Source organism: Cibotium barometz, chromosome 1 (assembly GCF_041138505.1).
Source record: "Cibotium barometz isolate CiBa-2024 chromosome 1, ASM4113850v1, whole genome shotgun sequence".
Taxonomy (NCBI): Eukaryota; Viridiplantae; Streptophyta; class Polypodiopsida; order Cyatheales; family Cibotiaceae; genus Cibotium; species Cibotium barometz.
In genome coordinates, this window is record NC_141046.1 from 63,589,401 (window position 1) to 63,611,418 (window position 22,018).

A 22,018-nucleotide genomic window follows, 5' to 3' on the forward strand; every position below is an offset into this window, starting at 1 on the left:
TGGTCCGCACAAGCACAGAATGTGCCTTCGAGTCCCGATTCTCCCAGCCTTGTAATTCCACAGCAAATTCATCCTCCTGATCCTGAGTCCACTGCCTAGAGTTTTGAGGACGCTCGGGCTTCCTTTCAGTGCCTTGAACAATGTCCCACAAACCCTTGTGGATGAATCAGACCCGCATCTAAAGCTTCCAATGAGCGTAGTTGGGTCCTTTCAACATGCCATCTTTGTTCGTACAAGGGGGAGCCATATTCATTGCAGCAAAGAACAAATCTCAGCTCTCAAACACTTCTCTCAAGTGCTTTCCAACGAAACGAGGCACCAGGAACAATCAGCCCCCTCTCAAACTGTAGAGAGAAAGAGGCGGGACAGCAGCAAAACAGTCCAAGATCCACCGGGAACCGCCTACCGGAAGGGCAGGGACTCGTGGAGGAAGAAGACAGTGTAGAGCCACTTGTCAAGCAGCACCACGAGCAAGAAACGCACCACTAACAAATGCTGTAGTAGAAAACGCAGCCAAAACACTTCAAAATCTGCCTCTGAAGAGCAAAACACAGCCTATAGGGCTGGTCGACAGCAACCAGAAGAGGGCTGGACCAGAAACGCAGCAAGGTACTGAAAACGCAGCTACTGTATGGACTGATCTGCAGCCGGAGAAGTGATGGAAGCAAAACGCACAGCAAGGTGGGCAGATTTGCAGAGTTTGGAGCAGCCTGGACCTAAGCGCATGATACCATGAAGGAGATAGCACAAGCGGAAGCATAAACTATAAACATATGAGAGAGTGCAAAGGAGAATGAGAGAGTTGGACAAGATCACCTTTTATAACAGCAATAAAGCTTTACAATGGCAATGGCCAGCAACTGAATGTTGAACTATGTGCAAGGGAAATGGATGAAAGAGCGAATAATAGGGAACTCCTTATATAGTGCAGAAGGAAACTAGCTAGCTGCCTCTAGGGTTGGCCGACTGCCCCTGGACAAATAAATAGGAGAAAAATCCAATAAAATACCAGATAAATGGTAAAGCCCCAGAACACTTAGATGCACAATTCTAACAGGCACAATACGGCTTAGTTCCCAGGCGGCAAATTATGGACAACATAGCAAATGCCTACACAGGTATTGAGGATGCCAAGTACACCAACCAGGATGTCCTGATCATGCAAGTGGATATTGCCAAGGCATTTGACACTCTCCACCGAGACTTCATAGCTAGGGTGATGGATCGGATGGGCTTTGGACCCAAAATGCGAAATGTGATTTACTGGCTATACCAGGAGGGTACTGCTAAATACAATTTTGGTCGGGAACTTTCGGCCGCTTGGACCTTGGGTAAATCGGTACGTCAGGGCTACCCACTTAGTGCGCTGCTTTTTGCCATTGCAACACACCCCTTGCTGTTATATATTGACAAGCTTACCGAACAGGGCAACTTGCATGGTATTGCGATGCCGGATGGTTCTCACTTTGTGGCACATGCCTATGCTAATGACTGCTCCTCCTTCCCTAGAAATACCCCAACGGATTTGCAACGGATTATGGATGCCGTTTTGCTTTATGGGCTGGCAGGTGGGTTGCATGTCAATTTTCGAAAGTCGAAGCTGTTATCAATCCACCACTATCTTTGGCATTCTAATCTTTGGCCAAGTCAGATTGTTCTACCCGGTCAGTTGGTCAGGCATTTGGGATACCCAATTGGCTGGGATGTTTCTTTGAAAGATGAGGTGGCATGGGTGCTGACTCGATTGGAGTGCAAAATTGATTACTAGAAGCTATCCACTTGGCCTTTGCATGTCCGCTTGCCAATTGTCCAATCAATCATCATGGCATACATTCAATTTCACCTTCCTTTGTTACCCTGGACTAGCAAGCAAATTGATACATTTATGTCTCGTGCCATTGCATGTCTCTGGCGAACACAATCAGATCGCAAAGGGGCTTCATCTGCTCAAACGTGCTTGTGTGTGCTCGCCCAAAATGCATGGGGGGTTGAACATTCTCGACATTCACTATCACATGCTGGCACGCAAGGCCACCTAGACTCTTTGGACCATCTACTCCACCAAAAATCATCTGCACTTTTCTGCTGATGTTGTTCATCCCTTCCCCTATTTCCGCGTTGCCCTATTCCGGTCTCTTCGCGATTGCTATGATCTTGACAAGCTTTCTCTCCAGCAGTTTGAAGAATTTTACCAGTTTTTCTAATTCGTTCTCATAGATCCACCCGCTTCAAGTGACTATGATTGTACAATTTACTATTTAATATAAACAGTAGTTTCACAAAACCAAAAAAAAAAGTGTGTGAACCCACTCTTAGAGTGGTTAAATATCTAGATATTATTTATTTATTTATTTTTAAAAAAAATCAAAGAAAAGACTTCTATTAAGCATGAAAAAAACATACAGCAATCATGGCTATAAGCCGAAAAAGAATAGAATCACCCCAATATGTAAGGTGATCTACACCACTGAGGAGCATCATGGTGCCATGAAAGACCTGTGGGACTAGAGGAAAAGAAAATGCCATGGTCCCACTCCCACATAAATACAACACGCTTTGGCGCGGAACAAGAGAACCCCTGAATACAAGCCCAAGTAGCCATGAGAGTATGGATGATTATCACCCCAGATAGTGTTGATGCACTGAGACTCAAAAATCTAGACCCTCAATTGCCTCTGTGCATCTAGCTCTCCAGATCTGCCATGATGTAATACTGACAACAATCTCCCAACTGGTGTCAATCCTCTGTCTCGGGGGTGTATAATGTGAGTGAGGGACATTCTACAACAAACCATGTTGGACAATACCTCTACAAAATAGCAATGTCTCTATCAGTGCCCTCCTAGAAAAGCTGCAGACATAAGCATTGATGTCATTCACATAAGCCTCTAAGGCTATAAAAGCATTGTACTTGGTGAAGTTTTCATAACATCACATCAATCAATCTATAATCATTGACTCCTTAAGCAATGATGTCATTCACATAAGCCTCTAAGGCTATAAAAGCATTGTACTTGGTGAAGTTTTCATAACATCACATCAATCTATAATCATTGACTCCATGCATAGCATTGACGCCGTGCTATGACATCCCCACTTATATCATCAACGCCCAAAAGCACATGCAGGTTCATGCATAAAGATATGTCATTATAGTAGACATAGTAGAGAAATCTTCATATATAAGCTTACACTGAGGAGAATAATTGCATGCAAAAATGGTTGCAATGATGCCACAGAATGTATGTGATACCCTATTTCAATAATCTTGCTGAGGCCCAGAATCTATGAGGCTGCTATGTGGTCTTAGGAGGGTAAGATGGATTTTTTTATTTTTTTTGTATGTGTGTGTGTGTGGGGGGGCGGGGGGGGTATGCCTTGTTGGTGCCTTACCAGTTTGACAGTTTTTTGGCTCAAAGACGCATTGCTTCAGCGTTTTGTAGAAGATATTCACATCCACGTGAGACAGTCTATCATCTTCTATGGTCTTGCCCCCATTCTCGTGCACTTTTGGATAGATTGTCAATACACCTTTGTCTTAGATTTGTGGGCAAAACTTTTGGAAAATTCTTTTGGCTATTTGGCACCATTTCCCCTTGTCTGCCAGAATTTGATGCTTTCATTGCATGGACCAGATTTTGGGCCGTTTGGTCCATCTATCATGCAAGAACTCAACAGATCTTTGCCACACAAGATATTCCCTGTTTTGTTTTCTTCAAGAGATCTCTTCTTTTGTCTCTCAAGGATTCTTTTGACCTTGGAGATCTTCCTTTGCATAGGCTACAAGTGTTCTTTGACTGCTTTTGAACTTTAGCTGTCCTGCTTTTGGATAGCTGGTTTTGTAACTTCTCTTCTGTTTCTTGTATTCTGATTGTGGGTTTTCCCCTCCACTTGGAGGTTGATGATATTTCAGACCGCTGCCTCCTCTCTAACACAAAGCAGCAGCATCTTATGGTTAAAACCTGTATCCAGATGGAGGGCAGCCTCTAGGGGCCACCGAATGAGACTGGAGGACTCCGACTTGGTGGTATTTCTTAACCCATTGTGTGTAATGCAAATGCAGGTAGGACACTGACAAAGCATCGAAAATTCACATTTCTCTTTCACAGAATATTTAAAACAACTCAAACATGAGCACATGTCTCCATGTCAAGAAGGAAAGGAAAACAGACCTCCTCACAAGGGAAAATCCATTTGAATGTACCCCACTTGATGGGAGCCCAAGAAGCACATCCCCTTCTTTGATTGATTTCCCATCCACGACCTTAGCTTTTTCAACAATGCCAACTGCAAATCCACTAAGATCGTACTCTCCTTTTGAGTAAAAACCTGGCATCTCTGCTGTCTGCAGCAATTTATCATTAAGATGATCACGATTCACAAAAAAATTGAAATTCATTTATTTAACATAAGTATTCGATAAATTGACAGGATTCCATATTGTAGATAACTCTTTTGAAGTTTCAAATCTTGTGTGACATGTTGTCATTGATAATTTAAAGGTTTTGTAACACCAGCGTTTCTACTCTTTGTGCAAATGGCAACATTTTACAATATCTGTAAGAAGCTTGTTGGGAGTGTATCTGTTGAGAAGCCTTGCATTTAATTGTATGATACAACAGACACATCATTCTGAATGAATAGGCACGAGCAGCAACCATACGAGCACATTTGGGCAGTTGAATGACTAGCATTCTGATAATGTTGCTGCTGACTAATAGACAGATTTCACGAAGACCAGCACACAACTACTTGATGCCTAAAAATCGATCCCTTTGCAGTCATTCAAGAATTCACCTTGTCATGCTGATCACGCCACATACACACTTTTCTACTCTTCAAGCAAGTGGCAAGATTGTGCCATATCCATAAGAAGCTTGTTGGGAGGAGCAACCTTGGACTTATTTGTATAATACAGTCGTCATTTAGCTGGCTGACCAGGACACACACTGCCCAACCCTGGTAGCCCACTGTCTGTGATATGCAGCGAAAGTCTTTGTATTGGAAGATCCTATCACACAAATGCTCACACCGTCTTCTGTATCCTGAGTTTCGTGAGTTTAGCAATCCACTTTAATACTTCAAACTTTTAAAGAGATGAGAGAGGTATAGATGAGAACTGTACACCAGACGGGGTCCCGAATTACCCACTGAAGGGCCCCCTATCCCGATAACGAGATAGTATTTGCTTTATTTCTTTAGAGAGAATGACTGTGGACTGTAGATGAGCCAAACGCAAGATCTCGGAGGATCGGAGACTGGTTGATCTGTACACTGCTGTAGAAACACCTCGATGACCTGATCTCGAGCCTATGCACTCTTCCCAAGGGCATGAGGAAGGGCTGCACACCTGAGGTTGAGAGAAGAAGAAGGTGGACTGTTCTACACTATGTTAGAATGCTGAAAACACTTATGAATGCTGTGTTACCTTCACCAAATGACTGCTGCATGTGTGGATGATGCACAGAAGGCTGGATACTGATGCAAACTGTAGATTCAAGGCTGGAAACTGCTGTAGACTGTTGCTTCAGGGCTGGAAATTGCTGTGGACAGAAACGCAAGCCTGTAGGAGTGCTGATGGACTGAAACGCAGCAGTTTTGGGGCTGCTGGACAGAAACTGCAGGGTACTGAAGCTGCTGGACAGAAACGCAGAGGTCTTCTGCTGCTGGACAAAAAAACGCAGGGTACTGCAGGCTGAATGCTGGCATTGAACTGATGCTTGACAGTATGCTGAATTAGAGACTCTAGAGGACTGAATCAGGGCTGCAAGGGCTGGAGAAGCAAGCTTATGAGCTCCAAGGGCTGGATTAGTCTAGGGCGGAAGGCAAGAATGCTCCTAGGGCTGAGGAGAAGAGCTCTTAGCACAATGAAGACTGAATGAGAAAATAAGCCCTATGCAAGCCTATTTATACTAACTGGAGGTTGGTCATTTAATAAAGTTTATATTTATAAATGCCCAATAATGCAAATAAGGCTAAATAAATACTAATAAATATGGGAAAAATACCAGATAAACCCTAGTAAATTCCCTAAGGCTTTTGGGATGTTCTAAATGATGCACAGGCATATGCATGCATATTATGCAGGATGCAGAGTGCTTTCTGATGCAAACCCTAAGGCTTCTACTGACTCTACATACATGAATGATTCTCTCCAAGTGGGTTAAGGGACTTGACTGACTGACTGACTGACCCACTAAGGCTGAGGAATGACCTACGTAGCTCGTGCCTGACTTATCCTGGACTGAGGATGTACAATGGGGTCACGGCGTACGACAATTATCATCCTATTGGGTTCTAAAACTGTACAACTGTTGCACTTCTGATGATGAGCCATCTTGTCACCATGCACTGAGTGCAGAGTGCATGTGACATTTCCTCCTGATTAGCTTGGCGGCAGGTTCATGGCTTCCAAGTAGTCCGCCAATAACTGGGGGTACTCCTGGAAGAACTCCTCGTCGAGCCATACGGCTTCGTGGGTGCCTCGATCTCGGAATTTCGTATAGAACTGACAAATCCGTCGACCGGAACCATGCTTCCATCGATGAAGAAGGATCTGCTCAGGCTCAATCACTTCTGCCTCGTCTACCACGTCTGGCTGTTGTTCATCTGAAACATCAAACACTTCTGGACCAACATATGGTTTTAGCCAAGAAACATGGAAAACATCATGCATTGTCCAACTGGCAGGCAACTTTAACTTCATTGAGACATCACTTATCTTCTTAACTATGGGAAAAGGGCCAAAACTACGGAATGAAAGCTTGGGACAACGTTTGCCCACTTGTTTCAATCTCTGCTTCATGATACGCAAATAGACCCAATCCCCTTCCTTGAAGTGGACATCTCGTCTAAACTTACATGCCTTTCCGTGAACCGAATGATGGCCAGGCTCAAAATTGAGGACCAAACTGGGTTGAGTACCAAACTCTGCGGAATCGACATACTGATCTTCTAAGTCCTTTCCAGAGATGTTGAGAATGGTAGACTCCTGACTGGTTGGGATGCTGGTCTTTCTACTAAGAACATCTGCTACTGGGTTATGTTGACCAGGGATGTACTTGATCATTCCTCCAACCTGGTGGAAGAGCTGACCCTGTCTAGTGTGCTGAGCACTCCACTGGGCACTTGGCATCGTTGGGAGCCACTTAAGTGCTTGGTGGTCTGTGGTGACTGTGAAAATGTGTCCATAAGGAACATGTTTCAAATGTTTGAGAACTGATTGTTGTTCTAGCTTGCCCTTGAAAGTCTTGGAAAGACAAGAGGGAAACTTGCTAGGAGGTTCTACTAACTGTGGGATATTGGGTAGGAGATCATCCTTAAAAATGTCTAAATGAGAAAGGAGATCTGCTAACTCATGAGATAGAAGCTATCTGAGCATAAATTAATGCTCCTTCTGCTCCCTTGCATATAGCTCGTTGGGCCTGGAGATGAGAAATCATAGGAACGCCAAGAATGCTCCGATCCCCCCCAATCATGACAGGCTCAGGAAAACCTTTAGAGATGATAAAGGTGTCCTTCCCCCAATTGGGAATAGATTCATACTGACGAAACCACTGGATTCCTAAGATCATGTCATATCCCAAAAGAGGAGAGACAATGAAATCTCGCTGGAATGAGGCCTTTTGAACTTGAAAAGAAAACTGTTGTGCCTTCTGAGAGATGTGGGTGCGGAGACCAGGTGTAAACCCGTCTACCTCCAAATGAGAGGACACTAAGGTACAGCTCATGTTGGTAGCCAACTGGGGAGAGATGGCGTCCTCAGAACTGCCCATGTCAAAAAGGATTATGAACTGTCGGCCCTTGGCAGAGCCATAAGCTCGGATCAGGCTTTTCTGTGTGGTTGTTGCCTCACCCTCCTGCTTAGCATCAAGTACCATGGATGGCATGGAATGCATAGAAGGTAAGATCTGAACCGCATTGGTGGTAGCAGGCAGGTCTGGAGGAGCGGGAGATACTGCGGCAACTGCGGCAGAAGGCTCTTTGGAGGCTTGCTCCGCTTGTCTTTTTGGACAATCCTTCTTACCATGCCCAATAGTATGACAGAAAAAACATCTGTTTTCTGACTGGTACTGTCTTTGCTCCTCTGGAGGAAGATAGCCTCCAGTGATGCCTGCTTGAGCCTTTTCCTCAGGGGTCTTCTTAGACTTGGATTCCTTACCCCCTGAACTAGAGCTAGGACTGTTGTCTCTCTTAGTGTCTTTAGAAGACGAATTACCCTTCCCCTGTTGGGGTTTGGTACTAGACTGAGATGACTGCTTGGGCTTGCCTCCATTCATCTTCATTTCTTCATTCTGAGCGAGAGTCAGAGCCCGGTCATATGTACTTGGTTCAAAGTTACGAACTGTGAACCGAATGTTGAGTCCAATCCACGAATGAATTGCTCCATCTTAGCCTGCTCAGATAACCCTAACTGATGTGCTAAAGTAATAACCTTACCGGAAAACTGAAGCACTGGGGATCCGTTCTGTCTTAAGTCCATAGAACTCGTCTTTCAGACCAGTCATGTACTGGGGCGGGAGAAATCTGGTCTTCAGGTCATGGACAAAGATGTCCCAGTCAAAGGCTGTGACACCTGTGGCCTGGTCTGTATGAATACGAGACCAATGCTGCCACCAAGGGACTGCCTCACCAGTGAGATGGGGAGCCGCTAAGTGGACTTTGTCTTGTGGGTCTGTGATCCTAGCTAATGGAAAATGAGCATTAAACTGATGAACAAATTGATCAACCGATGAATGATCACACTTACAATCATACTTACTGAAATTTGGTTGACTGCGAATGATGGTGGTTGATGCTGCTGCGGGATGCTGGCTGGTGACACTTATGACTGGGGAGACTGAGGAGAGCTGCTGATACCTCAAGTGTATGGCCTCCTTTTCCCGTTGGTGTTCGAGTAACATACGTTCTCGATCAAGCTCACGTTGGTGTTCCCGAGCGGCGAGTTCAGCCTGACGCCGGTCTTCGTCGATCCTGCGTTGGGCTTCCTCATAGTCCCGTCTTTCTTCTTTTTCTCTTTTCCTTCGGGCCTCGTCCTCTCTCCTTTGTTGTTCCATCTGAAAGAAGAGGGAGATGTAGTCGGGTGCTGCTGGAGGTGTAGAAGGACGTGCTGCTGCTGCCTCCAAGAGTTGGAGACGCTCCATGAGCAGTTGGTTCTGAGCTCTTAGAAGTGCTATGGTGTCTTTTGTAGGCGGAAGAACGAGGTCTCCTTCGGGGGAGACGTCTTCCGGCTGATGAGTACTCTCTCCTGTAGACATGATGCTGAAGTCGGTGGTCGTGCCAAAACGCAATCTAACCATCCAAGGATGCCCCCACGCTAGGATACGGTGTGTGTGGACTATCTGAATCTGATACCAATGTGATATGCAGCGAAAGTCTTTGTATTTTGTATTGGAAGATCCTCTCACACAAATGCTCACATCGTCTTCTATATCCTGAGTTTCGTGAGTTTAGCAATCCACTTTAATACTTCAAACTTTTAAAGAGATGAGAGAGGTATAGATGAGAACTGTACACCAGATGGGGTCCCGAATTACCCACTGAAGGGCCCCCTATCCCGATAACGAGATAGTATTTGCTTTATTTCTTTAGAGAGAATGACTGTGGACTGTAGATAAGCCAAACGCAAGATCTCGGAGGATCGGAGACTGGTTGATCTGTACACTGCTGTAGAAACACCTCGATGACCTGATCTCGAGCCTATGCACTCTTCCCAAGGGCATGAGGAAGGGCTGCACACCTGAGGCTGAGAGAAGAAGAAGGTGGACTGTTCGACACTATGTTAGAATGCTGAAAACACTTATGAATGCTGTGTTACCTTCACCAGATGACTGCTGCATGTGTGGATGATGCACAGAAGGCTGGATACTGATGCAAATTGCAGATTCAGGGCTGGAAACTGCTGTAGACTGTTGCTTCAGGGCTGGAAACTGCTGTGGACAGAAACGCAGGCCTGTAGGAGTGCTGATGGACTGAAACGCAGCAGTTTTGGGGCTGCTGGACAGAAACTGCAGGGTACTGAAGCTGCTGGACAGAAACGCAGAGGTCTTCTGCTGCTGGACAGAAAAACGCAGGGTACTGCAGGCTGAATGCTGGCGTTGAACTAATGCTTGACAGTATGCTGAATTAGAGACTGTAGAGGACTGAATCAGGGCTGCTTTGATGCTGAAAACAGGCTGATTGGAGGCTGATAGCAGGCGCCTAGGGCTGTATGAAGCAAGGGGTTCTCAAGGGTTGGAGAAGCAAGCTTATGAGCTCCAAGGGCTGGATTAGTCTAGGGCGGAAGGCAAGAATGCTCCTAGGGCTGAGAAGAAGAGCTCTTAGCACAATGAAGACTGAATGAGAAAATAAGCCCTGTGCAAGCCTATTTTTACTAACTGGAGGTTGGTCATTTAATAAAGTTTATATTTATAAATGCCCAATAATGCAAATAAGGCTAAATAAATACTAATAAATATGGGAAAAATACCAGATAAACCCTAGTAAATTCCCTAAGGCTTCTGGGATGTTCTAAATGATGCACAAGCATATGCATGCATATTATGCAGGATGTAGAGTGCTTTCTGATGCAAACCCTAAGGCTTCTACTGACTCTGCATGCATGAATGATTCTCTCCAAGTGGGTTAAGGGACTTGACTGACTACTGACCCACCCACTAAGGCTGAGGAATGACCTACGTAGCTCGTGCCTGACTTATCCTGGACTGAGGATGTACAATGGGGTCGCGGCGTACGACAATTATCATCCTATTGGGTTCTAAAACTGTACAACTGTTGCACTTCTGATGATGAGCCATCTTGTCACCATGCACTGAGTGCAGAGTGCATGTGACACTGTCCAAGTGCCTGGCTAGAGCTTGGCCATGGCCTAATATGGGTCCTGATCTCTCAGAAATCATCCTGACTGGAGATACCTAATTATGAAATATTCACTCAACTTTATAGGCTTGGGAATCAATACTTCATGCAGCAACTACTGAAAGCAATCTTTTAGTTACTTTATGGTGGGCCGGGCTTTTGGAGCTTAGAATGCGTCCATGTAAAGCCCTCAATCAATATCCTGCACCAATATACATTTAAAGACTGACTGAAGGGGTTGTCCCCACCGCCCAACCATAGCTCCATCAGAGCACCCCTGAGCATGAGGCTAGATCTACACCTGCCCACTAGTAGCAACTATTTGAGCACATTTGGGCGGCTAACTGACTAGCATGCTGATCACATTGCTGTTGACCGATAGACAGATTTCACCAAGACCGGCACACAACCCCTTGAAATTGAAATGCCAAGTGTAACATCATCAATAAAGCCAGTCTAGTTATTTCCTAGGCACGTAACAAGGTAAATGCTTGACATACTGCAGTGAGATCGTTTTTAGGCAGGTATCATAGTGAATCAGTCATTGTGTTGTCGTACATCCTTCATCTCAATCTTTTCTCTAGTTCCTATGAACAAAGGGCTTGCAAATGGAGTAAGGAAATGATTTGGAGACGTCTTGTGCTTGTGTGCACATGAATTGCAATCTATTTTTGCAGGGCTTGTTGGCTGCCCCCTTTGAGTGTCAAGTTCCTATACTAAATTAAGGGGCTTGCAAAAGAAATCGTGTGACCTACTAGTGGCAGTGCATTATTTGAGGGACAACTATAGAGGCCCATGTGCACAGCCTACTCAATTCAGCAATTAACGCAGTAGAGCTGCATACTGACTAATGGATGTAGCATACAATAGGTTGATCGTCGTAACTTGCAACAAAACCTTCTTTATACCCGTGAGTTTATGCAATTCCACTTTGAGAGAGAACTCAGAAGAGAAGAGAAAGAAGATAGTAGTCGACACAATATCGGGTCCCAATCCCAGTATTTGCTTATATTTCTTTGGAGAACTTTTACAACGAATATGAATGATGACTAAGGACTGCCAAACGCAAGGACGAAGTAGACCGAACGCAAGCTAATCCGGATGCTGTCCAAGCTCCTTTGAATAGCTCTTCAATGACTACTATGCAAGCCCAAAACTGAGGGATGCACATATGCTTGGCTGAATGCTGAAGATACTCTTCGAGGAAGCCTTGGGAATGAAGCACACTGAAGTGTTGAGTGCTGAAAGTATGCACAAGAAAAGCCAGAGACTTTAGGCACACTTGAACTGCTTGGAATTGCTGTAGGACTTATTTGCTCCTAAATGATTTATGCTGAATGATAAGCGTTGCTTATACATGAATTTCTGATGCTGGCCGGCCAGGTCCTGTTTGGACATAAAATTATAAATAAGCATTAAATGCTGGCGCTTTTGCTTCTACTGCTGCCCAGCCTGTTGACCGACTGCTTACTTGTCACATGCGGAAGCTCTGGGAGTCTTCTTTCAGCCCTAAACACCATCCTGGAACATGTTGATGCAAAACGCAAGCACAAGATAGAGAGAGAGAGAGAGAGAGAGAGAGAGAGCTGAGTATTCAGTACATTCATAATGTACAAAAGGTAGTACAAGTCCTACAGCCATAGGCTGTCTTGGAAAAGGTAGAAAACACCTAACTATCCCTAGTCTACGACCCAGTCCATGGCTGGACTGAATGAATCTAATCATGAGCAGCGTGCCCTTTTATAGGGCTGGAAAAACCCTCATGGACTGGCCGGCCTGCTGTCGGCCAAGTCCAAGACAAATAAATCATTATCATACTGCAGCCGACAGAGAAGTACTCCATCCAAATCTGGTCGATAGCCTCCTGTCCTTTTCCACAAGGTTCTCTTGCCCCAAACCTAGCGGCACAAGCTCCAAACTGTCTTTTGATCTGGCTCTTTATCTGTTGCCCTTCAAGAAAATAGCTCTAGAATAGCCAGCACATGACATTGCTAGCCCATGGCATGCTATTGTAGCCCTTCATGCAGCCCCTTTTGCTGGCCAACAGGGATATGCTAATTCCCTTATGCTGTCAGCTCGCTCTATTTGGGGTTCATGGCTGTACACAGCCCCCAAACCAGCTGTCAACTGGGCAAACAGCCATGGGCTGGCCTTTGGCTGGCCAACAGGCATGCCTTCCTAGCCTACATGCTAACTACATGCTTCTGATGCAAATCAACTGCTAAGCTTGACTGCTACATGCACTTATCTAATGAATTCTCCAGGTGGGTAAGAGGATTGACACATGCAGACTCTCTATGGCTGTGGAGATGGACCTACGTAGGTTTTGCCTAACATGTCTCAGACTGGGTCTCACAATGGGGTCACAACTGCCTCGTACCGAGTCCAACCAATGCTAGATGAGTGAGTGTCGTTGAGAATGGCCTGCACCAAAAGAAGATAGTGCTCCCACTTTGACTGCCTATCATGGCAATACGATTTGAGAAAATCAAAAACCAGACGATTGTACGTCTGTCAAATGTCTACAAAGAAAATGCACTAGACAGATGCACCTTGGTCCCAAAGTTGTCAAATAATGCTCTCCAAATATTTGAAGTAAACTTGGGATCCAAATGCAACAAAAGAGGTCCAACAAAGTCCATACTAATATCTTGCAAAAGAAAATTCCGGAACTGACAAAGGTTGAAGTAACCCTGCCTGTTTCGTATGAGGTACCTTCACTTTTTGGCATATGCATAGGCTTCCTTGGAAGCGGAGGCTTCCTTCTATCAATAAGGAAGAGAAAAGATCTCAAGCGGGGACCACACTTACCATCATTGCTGTTAAGCATGGCCAGCCGCTTCATAGCTTTTGAAGCAAGATCATGAGCAATAGACAACTTGTTGATCTAAGGATTTATGAATTCACAAAATTTTATCTTGGAAGTGTGGAGTTGGCTTTATGTGCACACGTTTAGCACTCTTTCCATATGGATATTGTGGATTATATTATATCAAGCTTACAGGCAAGCTATATGGAGATATATCTCGAGATGTCTTAAGGATATGGTGAGGAGATATTTCTTTTGGCTTCATGACCAACCTGGCAAAGAAAAGCTAAGTTTACTTTGAGTTTGCAAAGTTGGTGCTTTTGCTTTTCACTATGAGGTGTTTTTGATGTTCACTAATCCTTGTATAGCCATGCAAGGAGAAAGGTGGTGTTGTTTGCCTTGAGATGGTTTCAGGGAAATATTGTTTATGGCTCCCTTTATTGGGATGGATATATCTATAGAGATTTCTTTCTTGAACAAGATTTTTATAGATATTGGGCTTCACAAGCAATTTTTATGGACGAATCTATCCGAGTTTTTAGAGAAGAAATCTTTGGATATCTCATGGATATGATGCTTTTATGGATAAAAGTCCACCTCTACTCCAAGGTGTCTGGTTAGCACGGAGTATGTGGCAAGGTTGTTAAAGGCGTCAGAGGCGTTTGGTACGAGGCGGGTATGGTACGCGTCTCGAAAGACTCGTATTTTTTAGAGACGTTAGAGGCGTTTGTTTTTATATATATATATATATATATATATATATATATATGATGCTTTTATGGATAAAAGTCCACCTCTACTCCAAGGTGTCTGGTTAGCACGGAGTATGTGGCAAGGTTGTTAGAGGCGTCAGAGGCGTTTGGTACGAGGCGGGTATGGTACGCGCCTCGAAAGACTCGTATTTTTTAGAGACGTTAGAGGCGTTTGTTTATATTTATATATATATATATATATATATATATTATATATATATATATATATATATATAATATAGTGAAAGTTGAGAGAGAGAGAGAGAGAGAGAGAGAGAGAGACTAGAGTGTGTATGTATGAGCCTTGAGGGAGGGAGAGAGAGGGTGTGTATGAGAGGGAGAGAGAGTGTGTGTGAAAGAAAGAAAGCTGTATTAAACGTCTGCAAAAGGCCAAAATGACCTATGAGACCAAAATAGTCCATCATCATCATCTGGATACATCATCAAGATTCAAGGGTACAAAGTAAAATGAAATGAACCGGTAGTATAGAGAGAGCTCCAAAAGTGGGTATAAAAAACATTCAAAGTTTGAACTTTGAACTTTGGGTCTTGAGAAAGGCTTAAGTGAGGGAGGGAGAGAGAGTGTGTGTGTGAGAGGGGCTGCCTTGGGCCCTTAAAGCCCCCGTCTAAAGACTCAAACCAGCCAAAAAAAAAAAACAAAAAATTGGTTGACGCCTCAATCAGGCAGTCGTACGCCTCGAACGCCTCATACGCCTCGAGCGTCTCTAACCATTAGACTCTTAGAGGCACGTCTCGTAACAACTATGGTATGTGGTAAGAATTATGGTATACAGGTCTATGGATTCCTAGACTTCTTTTCTAGGGATTTGGATCTATCCTCAGGTTTATGGATTATTCTTTTTGGCTCCCTTTATTTGGGATGCATTGGACTTATGAAACTCATGGTTCACATACCCTATGTAGTGTTCTCTTGTCCTACCTACTCTCTTGAAGATTGTTTCTACCATGTGTGGGTGGAACAATAGAGAGCAGATGGAAGGGAACATGGGCACTTCAGAGGGTAGTGTCGACACAACATACCGTGTGTAGTGTTCTGTTGTCCTACGTGCTCTCTTGAAGATTGTTTCTACCATATCTGGGTGAATTCAAAATTTGGAGGAGTCCACTGTGCTTGAAATACAAGGAAAAGATCTCGACAGAATGAAGGCACAATACGAGGGTTCATTGGAATTTGGGACTCAGTATAGATTGGCTTTACAAGTAGAACAAGGTCACTATACCATCCATGATGGTTGGTTACTTTTTTTTCCTGAGAAAAAGATCCTTCAATTAGTTAAAGAAAACAGCCACAAAGCGCTAGATACAACCACCACGGGCTACATAGAAACTTGCCTCATTTAAGGGCGGGAGTCAAATGATCATGAGGGGAAGAGATGCTTCTCCTCCGGTTGGCCGTGTTGGGAGGGCTATCTCATACATGGGGAGGGGGTGGGAACAACCACAGGTGGTTTGTAGTGCCAAGTGGGGTCTCCTCGTCTATTTGTGAGGAAAGGGCCCGGCCTCCAAAGTTGCAAGAAAGCTTCTCGCCGCTTCCGCATGCGGTCTGAACCTCCTTATAACTTCCCCCATTGATTGTGGAGGGGGTGAATGATATCGAGCCTTATGCTCCTGATAGTCTTCGCGGGCGGAGTGTGGGTACCCTATATGGCCTCATTGCATCTAGCACGGCAAATGTGCCAGGCTGCTACGCTACTGCAAATCTCCCATATCTGGCATGAGCCTGTTCGCTAGTCGCCTGTAGGTGGGGATGTGACTGGTACCGCTGCAATACGATGGTGAGAGATCGGAAGGCCTAGCCCTCCCCCATCCTCCTCATAAGCCCTAACCACTCCAGCCTCTGTGGCCCAAGCGATAACGCCCCATGTGATGATCCGGGTCCATGCCCTATCCATAGCAAAGATGCGGAGAATCCTCTGCCACATTTGCCGAGCCTTCGGGCATTCCCAAAGACAATGTCTCTGAGTCTCCTGGGGGTGGCGCACCGCGGGCAAGCCCTTGGTCGCTCACCAACTGCTAGCCAAGTACCACTAAACTCCTATGTGCCATCAACCAAAAAAAGAGGGTGATCTTTCTTGGCCGAAAGCTGTCCCACAGTCTTCTAGAAATCTGAAAGGAAACGCTATGAGAGGCCCTTAGATTGCCAATGTGCTGCTGCTGCCGGTGTGCCATCTATCTCGGGCATTTGTACCCTGCGGCCTAGCTACGCAGTATATGTGAAGAAGGGGGCCTCCTCCTGCACCTTTAGGGGTAACTGCCTGTGGGCGATCCAATCTCCAAGAGACCTGGTTGGTCCCATGCTCAAGGTGCCCCATGAAACGTGCGGTCAGGCTCCTAGCATGTGGCCACTGGGTAAATGGATCAAGGGGTTCTAGACCAAAGACTGCTGAAGCCGCTCCTATGATGCAATTGGAGCTATCTGTCTGAGGGCGGGCCTAAGGTGCTCCCAAGCATGAAGTAAGCTGGCTGCAAATCTATCCTTAAAAGCCAGGCTAAAACCACGGGCTCACATCTCTGTGAAGATCCATTGCGTACTCTGCGGCCAAGGGCCCCCAAGACAGAGTGCCGGTTGAAATCCTTGCCAACAGAAAATCCTTCCAGGGCTCACCACCGGGAAGGAGGCCTCTAACAATCAACTTGCCTGGTAGGGTGTGGCTCTCAATAGTTGGGTCAATGAGGCCTAGCCCACCTTCGTGACGAGGTTGAATAATCACTCTCCATGCCACCTTGGCCCTTGTTGGCCTCCCATCACTTCCGGCCCATAAGAAATTCCGGATCAATCGCTGTACTTTGCCAATACAAGCCTGAGAAAAGGCCTAGCATGAAGTGATGTACCACATGGTGGCCAGAAGTACTTGGTTCGCCACCACCACCCTGCGTGCTATGGGTAGCCTAGTCGAGCTCCAATAAAGAAGCTTCTTCCGAATACTCAAAAGAAGCGGGGCGAGTTGTTGCCCGGGAGAGGTATCAATGCCAACCTGGCAGCTGAGATATCGAACTGGAGTGCCCCTCGGGATCCACTAGAAATCCTCAACAGGTTGCCAAGTCGGGGCGGGTGCTGAGCCTACCCAAAAACCACACGACTTGTGCTAGTTGATATGTGCTCCTGATGCGCGACAAAAAACCTCAATCATCTTCGCAAATCTCTGTAGATTCCCTACATCTCCTTCCTGGAAAGCTGCTAAGTCGTATGCAAACTCTGAGTCCAGCAGCTCCTCCTGCGTGCGGAGGGGAAGACGCAATCCTTGGAGCCCGGTCTCTTGGTGTCACATGCACTCTGCACTAGTGCATGGTGACAAGATGGCTCATCATCAGTGCAACACTGTACAACAGTAGAACCCTTTAGGATTTGATATTTGTCGTATGCTATGACCCCATTGTAATCCTCAGTCCAGGATATGTCAGGCACGAGGTCATTCCTCAGTCTTAGAGAGTGAGTCAGTCAAGTCTCTCAACCCACTTGGAGAGAATCATTTATGCATGTAGAAGTCAGTAGAAGCCTTAGGGTTTGTCACCAGCCTGGACATTTCCCAGTATGAAAGGAGTCTGGTGGACTCCAGGATGTCTAAATATTTGGAAAGTACAAGCTTTGGGAATGGGGGATTATCCTAGAATACAAAGGACCACACTCCTAAAATTTAGGAGAGTTGCTATTTTTGGCCCGACTCCGATGGAAATTTTGTTCGCGTCATTACATCTGGAATTGAGCAGATACCAAGAGTTGTCAAAGTGCCTATGACAGAATGTCTACTAGTTGGGATATTTTTAGAGATAAAGTTTATGGAAGGATCCATCTCTTAGATTGGGACATGTGGCAAGAAAGTGGACCAAAGTGAGACAAGTGGCCTGACACTTGTTAGAAAGTGGATCAAAGTGAGACAAGTGGCCTCACACTTGTCACTTCAGCTATTGTGTGGCTCTCCACTTGTCATTGTAGCCTTCTCTTGCCATTTTAGCTCATGGGAGGTCCAAATCTATAAATTGGAGCCCTCTCTCTTCATTAATGGAGGCTCTCTTGCTGCACACTAGCCTCTACCACCGTTGAAGGCTTCCCTAATGATGGCTACTCTCTTTCTCTCTCACTTGAAGGCTGCCCATGAAGAATACCGGCTGTTGGGGACTGTTTTGGAGGCTTCCATCGCGAAGAAATATTGAAGGCAAGGGTATTTGTCACGATTGTGACTAACTCTCTTAATCTTTCCTTAATTACTCCTTAATCCCTTATTAACTGAAAGGACACCTGTGAAGGGTCACACCCTTACACATGGGTCACTATCAAAGGACATGTCTATTCATTAAAAGACACACCCGAGCATCGACAACATGCTTATTTGAGCCAGAGATGTATTCAATCACACCTCCAAACTGTTGGAAGATCTGACTTCATCTGGCTTGTCTGTCACTCTACTGGGCACTAGGCATGGTTTGCAACCATTTAAGTGCTTGATGATCTATCTTATCTGTGAAATCTCTCCTGCAAAGGAAATGTTTCCAATGCTTAAGTGTTGTCATCACCCCCAATAGCTCTTTATCAGACACAAAATAGTTCTTTTTTGCATCATTTAATTTCCAGCTATAATAAGCCACCGGGCACCTTCTTGCTGGAGGACAGCTCCTATGGGGGCATCGGTGCTTACCTCAAAAGAATCATCCCATGAAGCCAATTTGAGAACCGGAGACTCAAAAGAAACTTTTTTCATTGCATGAAATGCCTTGAGTACTTTGCCCGTGAGACAGACACCTTCTTTTTTGCCCTTGAGATGGACACCTTCTGTCGACACGTCTTCATGCCTTTGAGAAAATCTATAAGAGGTGCTGCAAGGTCGGAAAACTTGTCCATATGGGTGTTGTATGCTTGGCAAAGACCTATGAAAGAGCGGATCTCTTGAGCATTTTTGGGAACATCCCATTCGAGAATAGCCCTTACCTTTTCATGTCATCAAGAAAGAAAATGGAGGAGTCTCACATGCAAAGTCTAAAGATAAGGTTGGTTCTTCTAAAAACTTGGAGAATGGGAAAGCTTTACATGAAAGGAAATGTAGGTTGCATAAGAAAAGGGAACTCCAAAAAGCTACTGAAAGCACCTTTGTCTCTGCCAATTCTTACTAGGAATGCATTTGGTGTCTTGGTAAGTGACTCTTGTGGGTGATGAGGACATGTTGGCGATCCCGGATTCCTAGAAAGGAGTTGATGAGAACTTGTCTATGTAACTAGAATCCTAGACTGCCAAGTCTGTTTGCAAGAATCCTTGATACAACCTTTTTTTGTTATCATGAAGTTTTTGGCCTACAACACAATGGCGTGAAAACCCTTGTCAACTTTCCTAAACGTTTACAAATGCCCATCAGGCCATGGGATTAAGTAAGAGTTACATCACTTCTAACCACTATACAGCTTCCAATCATTGGAGTCAGTTAGACAGATGAAAAAAAGTCAAAAGCACTTGTAGGCTGATGATACTAGCCGACCAGCAATAGGGAGGGGCTTAGAGTTCTACTCAAGGGGCCAGCCCACCTCATTGGAGCTTCACCCTCCAAAAACTCTAGTGCACAAATTTGTCCCTCAGCAATTCAAAAATCAGTGTGAATCTAGCCTGAAAGCTAGCAGAGAAGCAGAACAAGAGCAGCCGATTCTTGCATTTCGACTAAGTTTTTTGCATACATCTATTCCAGCTGGTGAACACACTGAGGTGATTGATGTACAGTTCTTTCAGCTTTTACCTTGGGTTTAGCACTCCCATAAGGGTTTATAAAGCAAATACACTTAAGGGGGGAAGACTTGGGAGGCAGGGCGCTGCTAGCCATTGAGGCACGGACTGTTAGGATATCTGCACCGTTTGGAAGGTGGATACCAAACTACCCTTTCCCAATCCTCCACACGGAGATGATGAGCACTGGCTCTTGAACACCTTTCTGCAAGCTCAAGATCTTTATGATGCCACTTATGATAAATTACACTACCACAAGACTACTTAACACACACCAACACTCCACTGTCGAAAAGTAGACTCCCAACCAAATGAAGACTGCAAATACTCGAAATACCATTCCAGCAATTGTGTAAACGCATGTTGCTTAAACAGGAAGCACACTATAAAGTTTACCTCTCCACCTAGGAGAACACAGTCTGATTGCTTGCATCCTTCTACAATGCCCTTTATTACCTGCATGAGACAACTGCAACAGTATATAACTTTTTTCAGAGCAAGAAAACCATATTTAAAATGATCTCATAATCAAGCTCCACACCATGGATTTAAGCCAACAGATCTGTTTATTAGACTATGTAAGTAGCCATGCGAAGCACATAGTTTTTACTGGCCCTTTGAAAAGATTTCAGATACATTAAAGACATTCAAGGATGTGAAGCAAGCAAGCATGTCATGGTGATAAAAAGAGCTGACACATAAAGATCTTTGGTAAACACGGAGTGTGAAACATCAATATATGGTGTATGCACTAACCTGCTCCGCTAGATCAACGTCAAGTTGACTTGTTGCAAAATAGTCCAAAAAAAACAGAGGCTTTGCCCCGCACGTTACGATGTCGTTAACACTCATCGCCACCTGTTGTACAAGCAACTACACTCTTGAAAGTGCATAGCAGCAGACAACAAACAGTTCTCCATCTCGAAATTTAGCTCACAAGATCAATTTGATTGAGCCCTACCAAGTCTATTCCGATGGTATCATGCTTTCCTGTCTCAAACGCAAGCTTTAATTTGGTTCCCACGCCATCTGTACCAGCTACTAGATATGAATCACCTGTCAAAAGAGGGACATTTTTTTGAGACGAGCTTTTTGTCAAAGATGTTAGCAAGCATTTACCACATGTTATAGCAATAAATATTAAACTTGATCAATTCAGCTTGCAGCATAAAAGCAGCAGCTTTCAGACACTTCAAGGTCTACGGATTGACTTACGTCACCCTTCCTTGACTAATCATCTGCATAGATTCTTTTGACCAATGCTTTTGTCACTTGAAGGTGATGTGGCCCACAGGATGGCTTTGCAATAACTATTTTGTAACAGGTAGGCCTATCATTGTTGTGTGCTTTCTGTTGCTTCATTCAAAAGCATAGCTGCGTCACTTGTTTACAGACCTCACAAGTGCAACAAAAACCAAACTAAGCTTTCACCATCCACTTTGTTCCTACTCCACTTGTAAGCAGAGGACAAGTTTAAGGCCCCATCTTTTGACCCAGCCATTTACTTATAAGGCCCACTTCCAACAGCTGAGTATTAGGGTTCGGGAAAAGAAAGGTTCGCTTTATCTTAGAGCCTGCTCAACTTCTGGAAAATCTGCTTCATTTGAGAGGAGAAGGAAAATGCCACCTCCAATTTTTCAAAAAATGGTAGTAATTGGATGAAACTAGGAAGAAAATGCTTGTTCAAAATTACATTTTCCTCTTCAATCCATGGTGAGAAGGATTCATGTCAGGTTCACTCATTTATTTTCCCCCAAACACTGCTGCGTATCCTGTTTGAGGTAAAGGGGCCAACAAGCCACCCACCACAAAGGGTCAACAGTCTCCCAAGTCCAAGTGTGATGACCTGACAACATGGAGGGCTCTACTAAATCT

The 22,018-nt window shown here is 44.7% G+C and overlaps 1 protein-coding gene across 1 annotated transcript in view; it reads right to left on the reverse strand.

The window, feature by feature from the left end:
• Positions 1-22,018, reverse strand: part of PUR5 (phosphoribosylformylglycinamidine cyclo-ligase, chloroplast / phosphoribosyl-aminoimidazole synthetase / AIR synthase (PUR5)) — a 46,672-nt gene that overhangs the window by 18,102 nt on the left and 6,552 nt on the right. Inside the window, exons 2-5 of the mRNA XM_086804993.1 lie at positions 21,105-21,199; positions 20,900-21,001; positions 20,540-20,599; positions 4,173-4,345 (exon numbers count right to left, since the gene is read on the reverse strand). Of these exons, the coding sequence (XP_086661119.1) occupies positions 4,173-4,345; positions 20,540-20,599; positions 20,900-21,001; positions 21,105-21,199 (430 nt within the window). The remainder of the gene's footprint in view (positions 1-4,172; positions 4,346-20,539; positions 20,600-20,899; positions 21,002-21,104; positions 21,200-22,018) is intronic.